The sequence below is a fragment of the Zonotrichia albicollis genome, chromosome 2 (assembly GCF_047830755.1).
Source record: "Zonotrichia albicollis isolate bZonAlb1 chromosome 2, bZonAlb1.hap1, whole genome shotgun sequence".
Lineage (NCBI taxonomy): Eukaryota > Metazoa > Chordata > Aves > Passeriformes > Passerellidae > Zonotrichia > Zonotrichia albicollis.
This window is the reverse complement of record NC_133820.1, coordinates 17,542,800-17,561,940: the sequence shown is the minus strand read 5'-3', so window position 1 is coordinate 17,561,940 and position 19,141 is coordinate 17,542,800. Positions and strand designations below refer to the sequence as shown.

The following is a 19,141-nucleotide window of genomic DNA, read 5'->3' as shown; positions in this document are numbered from 1 at the left end:
ACAGTTTTCTGCTAACATAAAACAGAGAGGTGGTGGAGCAGATCCAGAAGAAGTCCACAGAACCAGTCAGTGCTGGAATACCTCTCCTCTGAACACAGACAGAATTGAGGTTGTTCAGCCTGGAGAGGGCTCCGTGGAGATCTCAGAGGGGCCTTCCAGGGGCTGCTAAAAAAGAGACTTTTTACCAAGGCCTGTAGTGACAGGACAAACAACAATGATTTTAAACTAGAAAAGGGGTAGATGCAGGTTGCACATGAGGAAAAAATTCTTTACTGTCAGAGTGGTGGGGCACTAAAATGGGTTTCCCAGAGAAGTTGTGGATGCCCCATCCTTGGAAGCATCCAGGTCAGATTGGATGTGTCACTGGTGTAGTTGAAGATGTCCTTGCCCATGGCAGGGGAGGTTGGAACAAGACGATCTTTCAGGGTCACTTGCAAATCATTCTATGATGAGTACTTAGAATCCTTTGAAAGAGGATTTTTCTTTCACACCCTTCTCACTTTCCTTTTCTGATCTGTGTTACAGCCCTCCCTCCCTGTCAGGACAAAGCACCTGCCTCCTATGGAAGCTGAGCATCCCTGAACAGCCACCAAAGGTCCAGTCCAGGAGCTGGGACATGCCCATGACTGAGCTTTGGTTCAGCAACAGGTGAGAGAAATAAGGGAAGGAAAGGAAAATGCATAAAACTGTCCTCTGAGCAATGAGATACTTTTCTACTACCTTAAGTTAAATACACACACACACTTGAACACACCTCAGTGACTGTGCTCATCGAGCACTGACAATTTTCAGGGGCATTTGGGGATGTGTACACATTGTGAGTGTACCTGCTGTCATATTTTTCAAAGCAGCCTGAGCCTCAGAGAGTTCCATTCATTGATTTCAGGTCACATGCTTTCAAAACAGCACCTCAATACCTTGAGGCAAATCTTCACTTCAGAGCAAGGTGTGGTGCAGAGGTGTCTGTGCTAACAGGAGATGGAGAAGTGCTGGAGCATTGCACGGGCATGAACTCCATGTGCTGAAGGCCACTTGTTCATTGCATCACTCCAATACTCAAAGTTTCACTCCAAATTCAGTTCTGTTCTATACAAAAAGAACACTGGTGAGTGGTGTAATCCAGCTTTTGCTTGGTGTAGTTGAAGAATGCAACTTTATTAGAGAATGGGAAGGATGGAGAAAAAAGGTGAATTATTATCTAGATAACTTTTATGGGTCATAATCTATAGGGTTCTAATTTTTAAAATTCTTTCCACAACTTAGTTTTGCATGTATTTTCCTCTCACATCACTTCGTGCACATGTTACAATGTCATTTTCCATATTATTTTATTCCACTTACAATTTCCTTGCAAGGCTGCTGAAAAGAGCACACTAAATGAGACTAAGGAGACTGCTGCTTGCTTGATTTTTTTTGGCCTCCCATCAGTTTATGAATATAGTTAATTAATTGTACAGTCCAAACACATTTCTCAGCTAAGTGCATTTAAATGTAATCTCCAACTCTGGCTTCTCTTCTAACATTTGAGCACCCCATGTTCTACATTGGCATGTGCTTAAGTTCTGTAAAAGCAAAATTGCTTTCAGAACCTTTATCAATAGTCTTGCCAGGCCAATTATTGCTGTCACCACAGAGAAAAATCAGAGCCAGAGCCAAGCAGATCCTTCCCATTGTATCTCCAAAGAGGACTGATTTATTTTGACATCAGGAAAGGGAAGAGCACACAGAACTCCATATACTAGACAAGACCAGCTTAAACTTGGTTGTTCTTCTCACCCAAATGCAATGCATTATCCAGACGATAACATTTTCTTTAATTATTAATAGCAACAATGAAGGGAAAAAAGGAGATGCCCAGAAGCATTTGAGAAACCCACAAGGTGAGAAGAAATGGAGACAGGAGTGTCACCACTTTTCCAGCTCTATCACAGATGCAGCAAGGGCCATTCCATGGTTAATTCATTCCCACATACTCCTCACTCAGTCACCCACAGTGATGCTTCTGAATTCTCAGGCTGCAAGCCAAGTTTTCTGGCAGCACTATAGGTAGCACTACACTTACACTTCACAGAGATTTTTGTAAGCAAAGCATGACCCTGTATGAATATAAAGGCCCATAGTGATAGGATCCATAGAATAGAATCTACCAGAGCTTCAACTGTCTCCTATAACAAAATCAATATTCTTTTACAGAATGATTTGTTTAAGATGAGGAAGGATTTTTTTTTCTCAACAAGAAATTCTGCAATGACATGTGAGGATGGGATGAAAACTCCCTGGGGTCCCCATGCTGTGTTGCATCTCTTGTACTTTTTAAATCCTCTGCTGGGAAAGGGAGCAGAGGCACGGAATTAAAAGCTTTAGGGCTAAAAGGTTTTCCTGGAAAGGTCCCCACTACAGGACAGCTATGCCAAGCCAGAGAGTCAAGGGTCAGAATTTAATTTCATTTTATCCCTAGGAGCCATGAAAGTCCCTGTGCTACAACACATTTTACTACATCCTCCCCCATTTCTTCACTCACCACAGAGGAATGAAGCAGAAAAGAGTGTGTTGATTTGTACTAGAGTGTTGTCATCCATCCAGTAAGTGTACCCTGGGGAAGCATAATTCCATAAACATTGCTTGGGCCCACTCTTAGGATCTATTAAAGCCAAGGAAAGCAGCAGTGCCTTGCTGACGACAAACTCCTTTCATTACACCAGGATAGAGCTGCAGGAGTACCTGGATGAAACCTTCAGAGTCTCAAACCAAAAAGCAAAACACCAAAAAGCAGGGTTGTAGGGTAGGCCTGCCTAGGGGATCTTTGAATTTCCTCATGGGAAAGTTCTGTCCTCAAAGATTATCCTCCACACAGTTCATTTCACCTTTTGAGAACCTCACTGTGGCTACAATTTTCATGGTGGTCACAGAAAGAAACCATTTTATTACAGGTGTTTTCCAAATACTGCTTTCAGTGAAGCTGAACAACTCAATTCAGATGCAGAGAGATCTGCAGGAGCTGATCCCAGTCAGTGCAGATTTGCTGGCTTGACATGGTTGGCAAAGCCCAGCCACAGATGTGCCCCACACCTCAGAAGAGACAGGATGATCTAACTTAGGATAGCCTTGCTTAAAATACAGTTTTATTAGCTTGGCTCCTATTTTCTCCTACTCTTCTCTGTTGAGAGACACACAGAAAAGTTCTCACTCAGAAATAGCCCTCATGTCAAGGGTTATCTCCAAGGATAAATGGAAATTTAGCTCCAGCGTGCCTTTCATTTGCAGGCCATAAAATGCAGGGATTTGGGGATGAAGCAGCTGTAGGAGACAGAACTCAGGAAGGTAACACAAAAATCATCGCAAGGCCACCACTGACTCCCTGCCAGCAAGGAGTGGATCAGAAACACCCCATGTGTAGCTCTGGTTAGGCCAGGGCAGAGATTTCATCTTGGGTCAGAGACACCCCATGTCTTGCTCAGTTTAGGCCAGGGCAGAGATTTCATCTTGAGTGGCTCCTGAACAGGGGCTGCAAGGCCCAGACATTTTGCCATCCCTGAAAAACTGCATAGAAATAGGATTAGCCTCAATTTCTGAAACCTGTGTTATGTTTCAGAGCTGCTCTGGGGTGTTCACTGTCCTTCAGCTGCCAATTCACTCTCAAACTATGGTTTACATCGTGAGTGATTATAAAAAGGCCAACATGTAACCCTCTTAGTCCTCTAAATAAACAGTCCTAGAAGCAGCGAGGTCAGCTTTGATTTCCTCACAATCTGGGGCATTGAAAGAGACAAACTTAACAAGGCTCTTCAAATCCCATCTGGTAGCAAGACAGGAATGTAAGGGCTCTGAACCACAAATATGGGATCAGCATGTTGACATCTAGAGAAGATTTCTGTGAGTGCTCTGAGGAAGTGCTTCAAAACTAGGTCATGTAAACTTCACATACCTGGAGTGCTTCATACAAATCATTTCTCCCTTGGTTTGAACCCAGAAGCTAGGAGTTTATTTGACAGCTGTCAGTTAAAGCACAGGACAAATCACACCAAATAACTACTAGTTAACTTTCCACAAATATGTCAGCAAGGGGAGGAAATATTCTCACAAATGGACATTTGTGTCTGCAGAAAGGGCAGCTGTAATGTTTAATATTTAATGCCACTCCATAGTGCTCTAAAGATCCAAACACAATTCTTTGTTTGCCTGCATTATAATGAGGCCTCCAGATGTTTGGCAGCCGCCTGTCAAATATGCAAAATGCTATAGCTATTCAATTAGCACTTGGTACTTTCCCATCTGAGGACATCACATCCTTTTCCCTCGAGAGTTAGGGATGCAATAGGTTGCACAGAAGTCCCACACAACACTCCTCCCCACTGCCCCAGCTGAAGTTACAAGATAAAGAAGTAGGTCATTGTCACATTCCTATCAAGGATCAATCAAGATCCCAATGAATGCATCAGCTCTTTTTACCAATAAGCAAAGCCAATTTGGAGAAGGAGTCCTGCCTTTCCAAATCAAAGTTTCTGTGCGGTTTTCACCTCAAGTTTAGTCATTTCTAAAGTCTGGCCAAGTCTGGCCATCTCTTACCACAACTACTCAGAACTCAAGCTTTGGGCTGATCGAAAAAATGGGGTTTCATGAAGAGCTGATAGCAAGAGATGATGTGAATTTAGACAGTCCAGCTGTGGAAAACATCAGGGAAAACAACTCTTCCCACCCATAAGAAGACCCACTCTATTGCTACATCTGTCTATAATAATAGTTGCTACATCTGCCTAGCACATTGCAATGACAAAAATCCTCCAGACTACAGCTTTGTTAGTGCCTACTTCCCCAGAATCTGATGGCAAAGCAGAAAAATCAATTGTTTACTTTGGTAGCAACAGCTGTGCATTGAATAATATTGTGTTTTATGAGAGTTTGACTCTCACGCACTTTCAGTGTATTGGCAACATGCTGAAAAGTAATTTAAGACATGCAAATAAGGACATCCCTTCCATCCAAACAAAATATCCACAGCATACTACGAGATGCCAAGAGAGCCCAGCCAGGCACGGTCCTGCCTCTATTCTGAATTTGGATAAATAATAAAGTATTTGGCCTATGATTTTAAACATTTTGTGCAAGAACAGAATAAAGGAAAGTAGTCCTTTCTAAGGAAAGTGCAGCAGGCATTCTTAACTAGAGAAACCCAGATATAAGCAATGATCTGTCATATATCTCATTCTGTGTACAAAAAGTGTAGAATGTGAAGTGAATGTGAAGGAACACAGTTCCTTCAGCTGATACTTTACACATCTTGCTTTTCCAGAGAACAGGGCTGTCCACTGGTGTTTACAGTTCTCAATGAGAATGATAGGAGAGAAAGCTGAGATCCTGGCTCTGATTTAGGTCCATTTGCACCTTAGGAGATCACTAAAGCAGAGAATATCAGAGGAGCTTGAAAGTAACCAGTTTAAAAGTTATAACAGCTTGGATGCTCAATGTTTTTGTCATGACTCTAGGAAATGTGAGCACAGAAACCTTTGAGAAGGCTGGCCCTGACACTACACAGCCATAACCTCCTGCTCAGTTATGGATGGCCTCATGAATGACACTGCTTCTCTGGTATTCCAGGAGAAGATATCCAAGGATTAAGAGGTCTTAGGTGATGTTAGAGATTTCCACTCACATATCTCCTGGATTTTTGACATGGCTAGAGCAACCAGTGCATCTTTCTGCCCTTTATGCTCCAAGACACATCATGCACCCAACCAGAAATTAGCTGCCATATAATACAAGTATTTAACAGTGTTTCCAAAATCACTGCCACAGACACAATCACTGTAGTGCTCCAACTCACTTTTCCTGGATTTCCAAAGAACAGTTGTCATCTAGGTGATGCAAAACCTCATGACTTGTGCAAAACTCCAGCCAAGGGTTCAGAAGGTGCCAAAGCAGATGTGCCACAGGCTACTGTGGCAGAGGAAATTTGTGTCTGTGGCACTGGAACAGCTCCTGCAGCTATCCAGAGATACCAATCACAATGTGGAACTACAGCCTGTTCCTGCCATTGCAGAAACAGGCACTGGAGCATCCTAGGGGCAAAACATCTGGTGTGAGATAGCATCGGAAGATATTTCACAGGGTGTTGATCAATGGAAAGGAAAGAGCAGGAGTTCAAGGCAAGGATAAGTGTTGGGAGCAGGAGATGTCACACAAGCAGTGCTTCAGTCAGAGCACTGTCAAGACCCCTCAACAACACTGGTGAAGGTAAATGTTGCTGTTTTGGAAAGGAAAGGGCTCAGTCATTTGCAGGAAGGCAAGTCCTGAAGACCCAGCTGTGGGGCAGTGCAATGCTCTGCTGAATTTTCAAGCCTTATGTGGGTCATGCATTTCACACCCTCAACTTCCACTTCAGGGCTAGTTGAAAATAGACTGCAAAACAAAGATCACCTAAAACTTTCACAGGGGGATTTCCTACATTGAAAGTGTAGAGCCACAAAGAGGTTGGGCTGATCTTTCACAGCACGAAACCTTGTGGTTCTGCACAAACTGCTGCTCTTTCTTTCCAAGCCAGTGCTTACCAGCATGCTCCAAACAGCATAAGCATCTAAAAGAGATGCTGTTTGGCATCTCTGGCACTGAGAAAGATTTCATGTGGTGCACTCTAGACAAGACAGCAACAACCCGTGTGCTGTTCCCCTGCTGTAGATGCAGCTGCCTGCATAGCCAGCAAGTTTTCTTTAGAAAACAATCTCACACAGCTGATCCAGTGACTCAGTGCTAAGATAATTTGTTTGAGCCCAGGGCCATATCTAAAGGGACCACAGCACAGCCCACAGGATGACCCTATGGCCCCCCAGGATGACCCTGCCACCCACTACAAAGTGACCACCAGATGCTATTGCAACACAAGACATCTGGGCAGAATTTATTAGCCTGATACCATCTGGCTGATTTCAGATATTCATTCTCCAGCCTATTTTCAGCTGTGTCCTACTTTCAGGACTCTCTGGTATTAAACATACTCACTGGTGAGAGGGTTATGTGGCTACAACCAAAATCAGCATCCTCTGAAGCAATGAGACAGTTCATTCCCAGAGCTCCCTTCTCACTGAACCATTTCACCTTGGAAGAGCAAACTAAAGACTTTTTAAGAAGTCAGTAACTTTTAGGATTATATCCTCCCCTAGTTCTTGGAAGCTACAATAAATTTACATATTGGGTTGTGATCTTCAGTTGTTAAGTTCAAGGACTGGCTCAACTTTTCCCACTCTATCCCAACTCAAAGATCAGCACCAGCCAATTGCACAAAGATGTAATTAACAGTTCACAACGTAGTTTCTTAAGAAGAGTAAGGTTTGCTGGATAAAGCAAAACACCTGCTCAATTCCTCCCTCTTCTCCCCCCAACATCCCTTCTAGCCCTTTAACAAATCTTGCAAAAAAAAAAAAAAAAAAAAACAAACTCCAAAGAGATTCTCTTCTCAAGGCAAGAGAAAAGACAAAACAAAGACAGTTCTGTAAAGTTAGCTCTTGGGTCCAGGGAATTAGAGGGCAAAAGCATTAACATCAGGAGACATCAGAGACCCCATACCAGAATTCATCTGCCCTTTCCATGCACTTTTCTCACAGCACTTATGGAACAACAGTTTGCTTTCCCTCAACACGGTCTATGCCAACTGCTATTTCCCAGTTCTAAATTCATCCTTTGTAAAATCATCTGTAATGCTGCTGTAGCTGGATTTTCTATTCTCTCTCCTAGTTACCCCAGATAAGGGCTTGCAAGAGCTGATTTGCAATAGGAAAGGGAAGACACAGAAAGAAATTGCAATAAGAAAGGTGACAGCATAAGGAATTGTGGCTTCCATCTTACACTGTTCCTTTGCTTTCTCCTGGGGGAAGAACCCTTTTACTGGGGGAAAGGGGAGAGCTGGAATGGGAGGAGCTGGTTTGGATTTTTAAAACCAGAGCTGTTGGTCATCTTCCAATTCTAAAAGAGAAACACTTCAACCAAGTATGGCTTTTATTTAAAAAATCATTCACAAAAAAAAAAAAAAATTCCTGCTGAAGTCCTACAGTCTCCAACAGGAAAACCAAGGCACTGAACCACCCCAGAAAAAGCAAAAGTAACACATAGCCCTTCCCTACCAAGACACATGTACAGATAATAATGAAACAAATTTCAGCATGTCCCCATATAGACCTAAAGGAGAGAGCAGGTAATATGAAAATTAATTTGCATGCACACAGCCATGGGAAGAACAGGGCACTGTTGTCAGAAGAGGGTAGGAGGGGAGATGCCACCTCATTCTCATGCCATGGTGCTGAGCAGAAAGGCATAAATAGGAAGCAAACACAAGTGGTCTTTTAGAGAGGTTCAAAAGAAAGGAGTTCCTTGCTTTGCTTCCAAATCCCAAGCCTTTTACTTTGAAAAGCAGCCAGCACCTCCCTGTGTGGCTGTGATTACAGTCAGGGGTAAAAAATGCTATTAATGCTATTGCACTAATAACAGAAATTGCTCTTTTGCTGGTGGGACAAGAATGAGACAAGATCTGATCATGCTTACACAGTGCTTGAGAGATAGGTGCCCAGACAGAAAATCATTTGGCTGAACTAAATCTGAACCAGGCATTAAAAAGATTTGAAAGCTTTAAGAGCATTGAGGAAACATTCCAGATCATGGGGCCTGCAGGAAGTGCTTGTGATCCCCACTCTTCCTTCTCCTATTCACACAAATTGACTGTACAGACATTTTCTTTAAACAAACAAAAAAAAAATACATCCACCTCAACTATGAAACCAAATGTCTACAGTTCTTCAGCACCTGAGCAAAGTATGTCTATATGATTGTTCTGCACTTGGAACAATTATTTGCAGATTAGCAAAAGAAACATGAAGTGCTTACAAGCATTTTTAAGGGTCTGTGCATAGGATCTTGTTTATATCTCTGACAAACAGAAGTTAATTGGACATTAATATTACCATGGCTGTAACACAGCCATACTACTGCAAGCTTTCTGCTCCAACACCAGAGCAGCTAGCTTTAAAAGACTGTGTAGGCTTCAGCTTCATAAATATTTTCAAAAAGCAGGGGTTAGCAAAGCAATTCCATGGGGAAGAGGGGGTCAGGTTTAAGCCTGCAATATTTGGCAATTCTCAGTATTATTTTTGTCACTGGTTCAAGAGCCCTTGAACCACTAGGAGTCCGTCTTTTTACTAGTACAAAGTATTCCATTAATACTTTGTGCTTCACAATGGGCATCTATGGAAAAAGCCAGGTTGGGCTCCTGGAGACGGGAACAGCTTTTCCATTTCTAATTATTTACACATCTGGTTTTTAACTTCCTTAAAAAAAGGTGCCATTGGAATGTGCAGAAGTATGAGAGATAATTCAGCAGCACACCAGAGATACTGGGTACATGCTATGAACCACATGGGAAAAGTTACTCTATAAACAGCTCCTCTGTCCTTGAAAAGTTCTCACAAACTGCAGTTGCAGGTCTTTTACAAGAACTGTGAGAAAACAAACCTCAGATAAAACCCAGACAGACACCTTCACTTTTACTTTGAGAGAGCAATGCTCCTTGAGAGACCAGCTCAGGCAGAGACCAGCTGCTTTTGGTTCCTAAGCTCTGACATCAGTGAGCTAATTATGATCATTGATTGACCTCAGGATTTGTTCCAGGTCTATAAAATCCTTGTGATGAACAGTTGCTCATAAACATGTTCAAACAACTGCATTTAGCAGCTGAAAAACACTGGCTGTGACTCAGGTGGTTTCTGGTGCTCAGGGTTTGTCTTCCAGGTGTACAAACCTCCAGCAAGGACTCTGTCACCTCAGTCCCCATAAAGTGAACATTACCCTCCAGGGAAGACCCAACAAAATTACACCTGCCTTGATTAATTTCAGTTTCTTTCTCTCCTCTCACCCTGGCACCCTGAAGTTCCATTTTCAGACCCACCATTCACAGCATTTCCACATCCAGTGCACAGGCTGCTAATTAGCCTCATTTACCTGTCAGGCTCATCAATTTGTTGATGAATACTTAACTCCCTCCTGTAGAACAAAAACATTTTCTGAACTTGGTCCAAGTTTCTTCCTCTTCTTGTCTGATAGGAAATATAATTACAATTATTTTGGCCTTTCAAGTCAGGGATGAGATATATTATCCTAACAAGTCTGATAGAGGAAAAAAATAAATTGACTACTGAGGCTTGGTGAGATTGTTATATGTATCTACTTTCTTGTAGAAAGAACCTCTTTTTGAGACATTATGCAAATAAAAATAGCTAAGGGAAGAGAAGAATCACAATAGGGAAAAGAAACTGGTAATCCTGGAGCTTCTTGCTAGCAAAAATAAACATCTGTATGTCAGGATTTTCCCTGCTCTCACAATATTGGGCTGGAAAGTCATTTTGGAGACTAGAAATTCTCTGGCATTTGTGTGATACACTTCCTCCTACATAAGGCATCAAACAAAAGTAATAAAGGCATTTTATTGACTATTCTGTCAGCTCAAAGCAGTCTCTTGAACCTGAAATAGTTTCTCTTCTGCTTCCTAAGAAATTCCCCCAGAATTTCCCTTTCTCCCTCTCCCTTTTGATTAGGTTACATCCACTACCTGGATACAAAACTTCCAAGGGAGGGAGTTTTCCTCTTTCCTTCCTTGGGCTGATAACATTCACCAAGGGGGTTTTATAATCCTGGCTCTGTGTGAAAGATAGCTGCAGACTGGACAGGAAAAAACCCCACACTTTTAAAATGGATCATTTTGGAGCTTTGCAATCTTAACAGCTCAATAATGTTCATAGGATGGTCTGGGTTTTAAGGGAATCTTTAAGATCATCTCATTCCAACCCCTCTCCATGGGCAGGAATATCTTCCACTAGACTGGGTTGCTCAGAGCCTCATCCATCCTGGCCTTGGGCTCTTACTTAGTGTTCAGTAACTCAATTATTATCAAGTTACATCTTCTCTGAGTTTTCCTTGCCCTTTCCATCATTTCAGACAGCAATACCTGCTTGACTCTGCTTTTCCAAGAAGCCTGAACCAGTCTTGTGCACATCTAGCTGTGCATGCACCTTGTCCCTCTGTGGGAGCTTGGTAACAAAGGAAGAGCTCGAATAATTCTGTGATTTCCATGCAAGCAGAGGAGCTCAGCCCATTGAATATTGGAGCTGCAAACTATTTGAATAAATTTAAACTAGGTGGAGATATTTCAGTGTAGGGAGGTTTCTGCAAGTAACAGACTAACAACAGGATTAGGCGTCTATTAGGCGTCTTCATTTTTAACAAGACAAAATTGTTTCACTTAGGGAATCTCTAATCCAGGTGGCACAAAGCCCTTTAAGGCAAGTAGTAACTACAATTGCAGAGAAAGGCTATGAGAAAAAGCAAGGCAAAATACCTGCCAACCACACCCATACTGTGCAAGAACTTCCCACATATTTCAACCCATTTTGGTCCTTCTTGCCTGTATCTGTCTTATGAGGAGGTGCACTCAGGAATTCCTACCATTTGACATAATTTATACATAATTCATGTGTGGAAGGCTAGAGGAAGAGTAGAGAGGTATTTTTATTTCACCCATCTTCTCTCCTATTCCAATAGGTTTCTCTCCAGTTTGTATCTAGCAAGAACCTCACACACATCCAGTCAGTAAGAAGGTGAAATGATCATTTCAGAGATTGTAGCACACTTGTAGAGAAGCTGAGCTCTCTGCTCCAAAGTGATGCTAGTAACCCACACTGGATCCTCACACCTCAAAACCAAGTCTCATTTTTACATCGCCAGATGTAAAAGTACTTTAGAAGTATTGATATTGCTCACTGAGCAATACTAATACTTTAGAAGTATTAGTATTGGTCAGTGTTGTATTAATCCAAACATTTTCACTGATATGAGTTAAACTAATAATGCTTCCAGGACTCTTTACATAATTTAATCTAAGAATCAGCTTAGCTGCTTGGTTGTTGAATACTCCAGAGTCAGGCAATATCACTGATTTAAGGGTTAGTTTGAGCAGGTGCTTGAGGAAAAAAAAAAGATTCCAGTGAAGAAATAAAATTAAATCATTATTTTCATGTTAACATTCTAGCCTACAATACCTCTCTAGGTTAAACACTAAAACAAACCAGTATACAGAGAGTATTAGAAGCAGATGTTCAGGCCGGAACTGCCTCCAAAATAAGAAAAAAATACATAACATAGATTAAGCTGAATGAATCCTTGTCTCTTTCTGCATTGTCACTTAGGAGGTACTTCTTTAAGGCTACAGTTTCCTAAAAGGTAAAGCTTCACACTCCTTGTGCCTTTTTCACATAACTGTAATCTCTTGAAAGAAGAGATCTATATTCTTGAGAAAAATAATTTATTCACCAAAAGAGGAAAAAATATATTTGTTGGAACTGGAAGATAAAGAGCAGTGGAAAGTCTCAGAAAGGCAAAAAGGAATTGAGAAAAAGAAGAACTTTTGTAGGAGCTGTCAGAAGGACTTTACAAACAGGAACCATGGCTTTTTTGTCTCATTCCAGAAGCTTCATCAAAGGGCATGATACCACCACAGACCACTAGTCACAAGGAATAAATCTCACCCATGAGCACAAGGGTCAAGGAGGGGATGGATACATATATATATATATATATATATATATACACACACATATACATACACACACATATACATATATAAATACATATATATACATATATATATACACACACACTTATACTGCTTAGGCTGTGCTTCCTCAGGTGTCACAGAGTGTCAGATCTGCAGAACTCAGTCCCAGAAGGGCTTAGGACTAACAAGGCAAGGTGGGGCTGGGAACGCTTCCTAGGGATTTAGAGGGAAGAAATCCCTCCCTATGCCAAGAGCCTTTGCAACAGGAAGAAAGGAAATGGAAGGCACTGCCCTGCCATGCAGCAGCAGCATTCTCTTGATAAGTTAAATGCTCAAAAGTTATCTCAGAAAATAAAGCATGTCTTAAGAGAATGGGATGAGAGCCCTCTACTGAAAATTACAGACAGATGTCATGCCAAACTGCCTAACCCTGACCCCAAATGTCAGGATCTCTTGCTTATCAGAGTGACCCCAAGAAAAGTTCGAAAGTCTCTTTTACCAGCCCTATGCTTGAAGAATGAGTTGGAGCTCTTAATTTCTCACTCTCAAGGTTGTTTATTGTTTCTTATCCATAAAATATTTTCTCCTGTCCAGCCAAGGGCCATCCAGCAAGACAGTCAGAGGCACTCTGCCTGCGCCCGGGGCAGTGTTATGTCTTTATACTAAAAACTACATGTACAATGTTTACAATTACTTTCCAATACCTATCACCTATCTTAGACAGTGAGCTTCTACTCTAAACCAATCTGTGAGTGCCAACATCACCCAGAAGATGGAGGCCAAGAAGAAGAAGGAGAAAGGCTGGACATGCCCAGTTCCCTCCATCTTGCCTCCTGAACCCCCATTCTGAAAACCCCAAAATCTACTTTTCCACTCCGTGATAACTTTGCTATTATTCTACCTAAACTGTTGTGGCTTGCTGATCTTCATATAAGGTTGGTAATTTTCTCCATGGGTCATAATCAAACCCACAGGTGTTTTGGGCTCCTTCCAGGGCTTCTGAGCCCCCTGGCAGGGGTCTTGGCCATCCTGGACAGCCAGAGGGATGTCCTGGGTTCCCACACCCAAAGGCAGCAGAGACAAAACATCCCTCTGGAACGAGCACAAAAATCCTCCTCGTTCTTGGATTTGCCTCCACACAAGGCAGTCGAGCAGATGGCAGACACATTTCTCAGAAATAACAGCTGGATCCATGGATCTTGACTGTCTGAGAATTCAATCTGACCAGACTTAAGATGAAACCACCAAATAGCCACAAGGCTGTAGCTTTATTTGCTGGGGGCTGAATTCTGCTCACTTGCATACCAAGAGCGTGCTTCCTTCCCCCTGAAACTTGAAACGAAACGTGCCACTTTTAGCATCTGTCCCCTGAGCCTTCAAACTCTTCCCATTTTACAAAGCCACAGACTACCTCAGTTTAGTCTGAGAGCTATTTAGAATGGCTGTACTGAAATCAAGAACACAGTCTAGTTTCCCAAGGCTTCCAGCCTTCTAAGCGTCCTCGGTCACATACAGTCTGGTTTTTGCCAGACACCTCTAGAGTTTTGTTATTTTCCTTCAAACCCTTGGGAAGGTGTTTATTTATGTTTGAATTCTGGAAACTGATCCATTATAAACTGAAATCCCTGTTTTCCCTGCACATTTTATTTCCATGCACAGAGATAAATTCCTCTTTACCAAAGCTGTTTATTTAAAAGCTAGGGAGGCTCCAAGTTCCTGCTGCAGGACCTGTATGTGGTACAGTGGAGCAAACAAAGGGCAACGGGGTGGGAAAGGGTCTGGAGCACAAATCTGGTGAGGAGCAGCTGAGGATGCTCAGCCTGAAGAACAGAAGGCTCAGGGAAAGCCTTATCACTCTCTGCAATGTTTGAAGTAGGCTGTAGCCAAATGAGGGCCAGCCTTTTCTCCCAGACAACAAGTGACAGGACTAGAAGTGGCCTCAAGTTGCAGCAGGGGAGGTTTAGATTAGATATCAGGAAAAAAATGTTAGGGTTGTAAAGCACTGGAAAAGGCTGCCCAGGGAAATGATGGAGTCACTATCTGTGGAAGTGGTCAGAAAATATAGAGGTGGCACTTGAGGGCATGGTTTAGTGGTGAACACAGCAGTGGTGCTGGGTTGACAGGTGGACTTGATGATCTTAAAGGACTTTTCCAACTTTAATGATTCTTTCATTCTACAGCTTTCCACCGGGAGCAAACCATGCACCATCACTCATTCATTCATTGTTCCCAGAAGGAAAATCTTTTCAGATCAGAAATGCCTTTGGTAACTTTTCAGTCCCCAGAGCCTGTTTGTGGCCCACAGCAAGCCTCAAACAGGCAATGGGAAATTCCAGCAGCGTGGGGAAACACAGGAAAGCCCAAAGGCAGCACCCCACCCACCACCTCCACAGCTGGGCTGGTGTGACTGCACACAGAGCCACAGTGCTCAGCAGATGAGGGAAATTCGGAGAATTACAACTGCATAAAGTTCACTAAAACAAACAAACATGAAAACCAGGCCAGCCACCCACAGCAGGGCACCTGAAGAGCAGGATCCCAATCCAAACTCAGCTGTTACCACAGCACATTTTGCAGCCTGAAGCTCCAGGCAGTCCCCCAAGGAAGCAGAGGACACTCCTTCCTTCCCATTGCCTTGAGCCACAAGGGTGGCTACAGAAACACTCGCTGCCACCACTACACTCACAAACTTCCAGAAGATTGCTTTCCAATTAGGGCAATTTCAGAGCCTAGAATCCTTGAAGAGGAAGCCACTGTTGGTTTTGACTATGTATCAGCATGTATCCCTCTCCAAGATGTCTTAAATCCCTGTCCTTGAACTAATTATAGGGCAAGCCTGTAAATGATGCCTCATATTGTTTATAGGTTGCTTTCAGATGAGACCAGAAGTAATTACCCAGTTTCGGTGCAGGCTGTTGCATCATAAAACTTTCTCTAAGAAACCAGACTGTAATTTCCACTTGCAAACTCACTCATTAGCTTTCTATTAACTAATGGCTTTTACCTAAATGTAATAGGACTGCTACTGTGGTTACATGAGAGGAGAGCATTTGAATAAATGACAGAAAATGGCCTTGATGTGGGTAAGGAATAGCAAGGTGGCATTTTCCAGCTCAGGGTACACTCAGGATTTCACAGAGTCATGGAGAAAGGTGCCTCCCCATACTCCTACAAGCACCAGTAACAAGAGTCACTTTGCATAAATCTGTTCTCTAAAGCCAAAGGTATGCACGGGAGGGAGGGGAATAAAAAACATGCTTAATAAAATTACCAGTGACTAAGCTACCAAGCCTTGCCAGGTGCACAATGAGAAGTTTCCACCTTGGCAGAGGCCTTCATTCATCTGCTGGGTGATTTTGGCTAATCCTTTCAGAACTGCTGCTGCCTTCTCCAGCTGGTGTCTGCTCCACCTTGCACAACATTCATTCAGTGCCCAGTGCTGGATGGAAGTGCCAGGGGAGGTGAAAGAGCTGACAAAGCAAATCAGTTCCTTCAGTTTGTGCTGCCCACTTAGTTCACAACCACTTTGGTATCAGTGGCACACTGTGATACCACACATGGAGAGTTTCAGTGCTCCAACAGCATTAAGCCTTCAACAGCAGCATTTTAGACCCTTTCTCACCCCATCCGTCCTGCACTGCAAAGGGACAATTGGAATCCATTTGCTTTGGGACACAAAGCCCTGCTGTTCTGCTGGAAACATTTGGTTACTTCACTACTTGATTAATTTAATTTTAATGCAGGCTGAGCTAGCGTGCTCAATACATGGCCTTGCATATATGACACAAAAGCTGCAATCTGACACAAAGATTGTCAAGAAGATCATCACTTTACAATTTAATCACGTGCTTTACAAGTTAATAATACATCTTACAATTTAATAATATATTTTAATTGCACCCAATGCCTAATGTTATTTCAGGTAGGTTAGCATGTTAAAGAGTTACTAATTATCATTTGAATTCTGCATGAAGTGATTATTCATTGCAAAGCCTTCCTTTATTAATTATTTTAACCTCTGGAAAAAGATGTCCTAAATAATTCCTAGAGCTAATTTAAATGACCAATAGACGGGTCAATTTTTAAATTTGTAAAAAAATTAGAAAGAAAAAACTGTAAGTTTCCAAGCTTCCATTTAATTTAAACCAGAAGTGGGAAATAAGAATAATGAAATATCAAAGTGTGAAGTGCTTAAAATGTTTTAAGTGCTTATCCACATGGTGAATGAAACATCTTACACCAGCTCAGCTGAACAGACAGGAAGACATCTCTCCTTTGGGGTGCTAGGAGCATTGAGTTATCAGCTCAAAGTAGTGGAATTGTTATTTCAATTAAACAGCACTGAATTAAGCTAAATTAGAGTCACGTGCTCCAGCTAGACCATCTGAAGCATTCCTGTGGTTTGATTCTGCTTCCTTAAAAAAGACCTGCATTGCTCTCCTTATGCACAAGCTTCACTCCAGTGGGGAAGTGACACCAGCATGTGGATGGCAAGAGAGCTCAACAGCCCAAATTGTGTATCTTAATTCTGATCTCAGTCACTCCCCAATCCAAAACTTCCAGAGAGGCATTTCTGAGAAGCAGAAACTCCACAGGGACTCCATGGGAGGAAGGCAGCCAAAGGCAGGACACAAACAAACCAGCTCTGCAGGAATAGCCACCCTGCTTTTCCTGGAGTCAGAATCAAATCACACAGAAAATGACTGATGCTCCAGAATAATAATACAACTTTCAGGAGGCACCCAGGTTTTCCTGGAGTCAGAATGAAAACTGTCAGAACATTACTGACCTTCCAGAAGAATGATACAACTTTCAGGAGCTCCTGCCCTGTGGCTCATTCCTGTCTGCTGCCACTGCACCTTTTAAAAGGCCTGTTAGCTGGCCACACATGCCAAAATTTTTAGCTGTTTCTGAATAAGGAGATTATCATAAGGACCACCTGAATGTAGAGGGAGAGTGGACATGGCCACAGTACCGCAGAGCAGGAATAACTCTTGAGCAGGGCTTGGCCATGAGGAGAGAGGGAGGAACACAAATCCAGGTCTTGCCCTCCCCAGGAAGCCACACTGTGGCAGGAGCAACAGGCACCAGCACTTTCCCCACACAGAGCTTTCTCAGTGGCAAAAGAATCCTGGATAAACCACTGCTTCCACCATCAGCATTATCTCTGGGCACACAGAGAGGAACAATCACTCAGATATTTGTACTCTTTAATCTACAAAATCCTATGAGGAAAAGGAAGCCCAAACTCCACATTTGTTCCCATCTCCACTCCTGCTCCATTTTGGATTTTTTCCTGAGAAAGTATCTGATTTAAAAGCCTTCTCAAAGAAAATCTTTTCCTTACAGGGTCATTATTTTGTTGGGAGATGTGCAGCTTTGGTGGTATTCAGCAGTTTGTAGGATGGTGCCTACCCCTCCTGACAAATACAACACCCATCAGGTTTCTCCACTTTCTACTCTCAGCTGGCTGCAGAACAAAAATCCCATCACTGGGCTGAGAGCTCAGGGCTAGTGAGTCACATCCGTCCTACACAGGAAAATACATTCTTGGAATTGCAAGAGTGTGTGCAAAAAAACCAAAAGTAACACACAATGAATCTACAAACACAGACTGTAAATTATATATACCCAGAAATTATATAACACCCTGTGTTTTACATACACCAAGTGAAAGAAAACAGCAAATGAAGCACCAGTAAATAAGCTATTCTCTCTTATAAGGAACACTTCTAGCAAGAATTAAGAGCCTTTCACTCTTTTGCAGAGACACAAGTGGCAGCAGAAGTGTCTGGTGAAGCTCCTGACAAATTCCCAAGGGCTGAGAGGCACAAAAATGAAATGGTAAGTTGTGCTTTTCCTTGGGCTGTGAAGGAGCTGAAGGAATTTGGGAGCAGAAGGAATTTCATTTAATTACCAACAGAAAATAATCTCAAGATCAAACTATGACTATATAGATGCAATTAACATTGTATGTGAAGGCAGGAGGGAAGTGCAGGTCTGGTGTTGGCAAATGAAGCCTTGCCCATCATGAACACTGAGAAACCTCAGTTCTACAGGCAGCAGATAAAACCCACACCAAGACTGAATGGCAAAACAAGCCAGGGTTTCTAACCCACCCAGCTTCATATCCAAATTACCTTCACAGAGGAGGGAGCTGGGAAAGATGGCTTAAATTACACCAGAGGAAAGGTCTTTGATCTCTGCTCTAGCAGCCTAACAAAGCATTTGACCTTTCTCTCTTCTCTCTCCTCCTCATTAGGGAGACTGCTCTCTGGATGGTTGCCTGCTCACTGCTTGCTTCTCTGCCCAGAGGTAAATATTCCATAGTGCACACCCAGGAATTTGCAGACACATAAGCTGCAAGCAGAACCTTGGAGCAAAACAGAACAAATGAATGCATTGCTTTGCATATATTTCATCACAATCCAAGGTTTGCCAGTACAGGTCGTAACCCTCAGATAAACTTCTGTATCCAAAAGAAGTGGTTTTCAAATTCAAGGGGTTTCAGACCCATAAACCTTTACCTACAAAATTTATCCTGCCACATCCTTA

The 19,141-nt window shown here is 42.5% G+C and overlaps 1 protein-coding gene across 1 annotated transcript in view; it reads left to right on the top strand.

The window, feature by feature from the left end:
• Positions 1 to 935: 935 nt before the first annotated feature.
• LOC102071124 (V-set domain containing T-cell activation inhibitor 1) overlaps positions 936 to 19,141 on the top strand; it is a 32,377-nt gene continuing 14,171 nt past the window's right edge. The window contains exons 1-3 of the mRNA XM_026794732.2: positions 936 to 1,105; positions 18,354 to 18,430; positions 18,849 to 18,901. Coding sequence (XP_026650533.2) covers positions 18,423 to 18,430; positions 18,849 to 18,901 — 61 coding nt within the window. The 5' untranslated portion in view covers positions 936 to 1,105; positions 18,354 to 18,422. The remainder of the gene's footprint in view (positions 1,106 to 18,353; positions 18,431 to 18,848; positions 18,902 to 19,141) is intronic.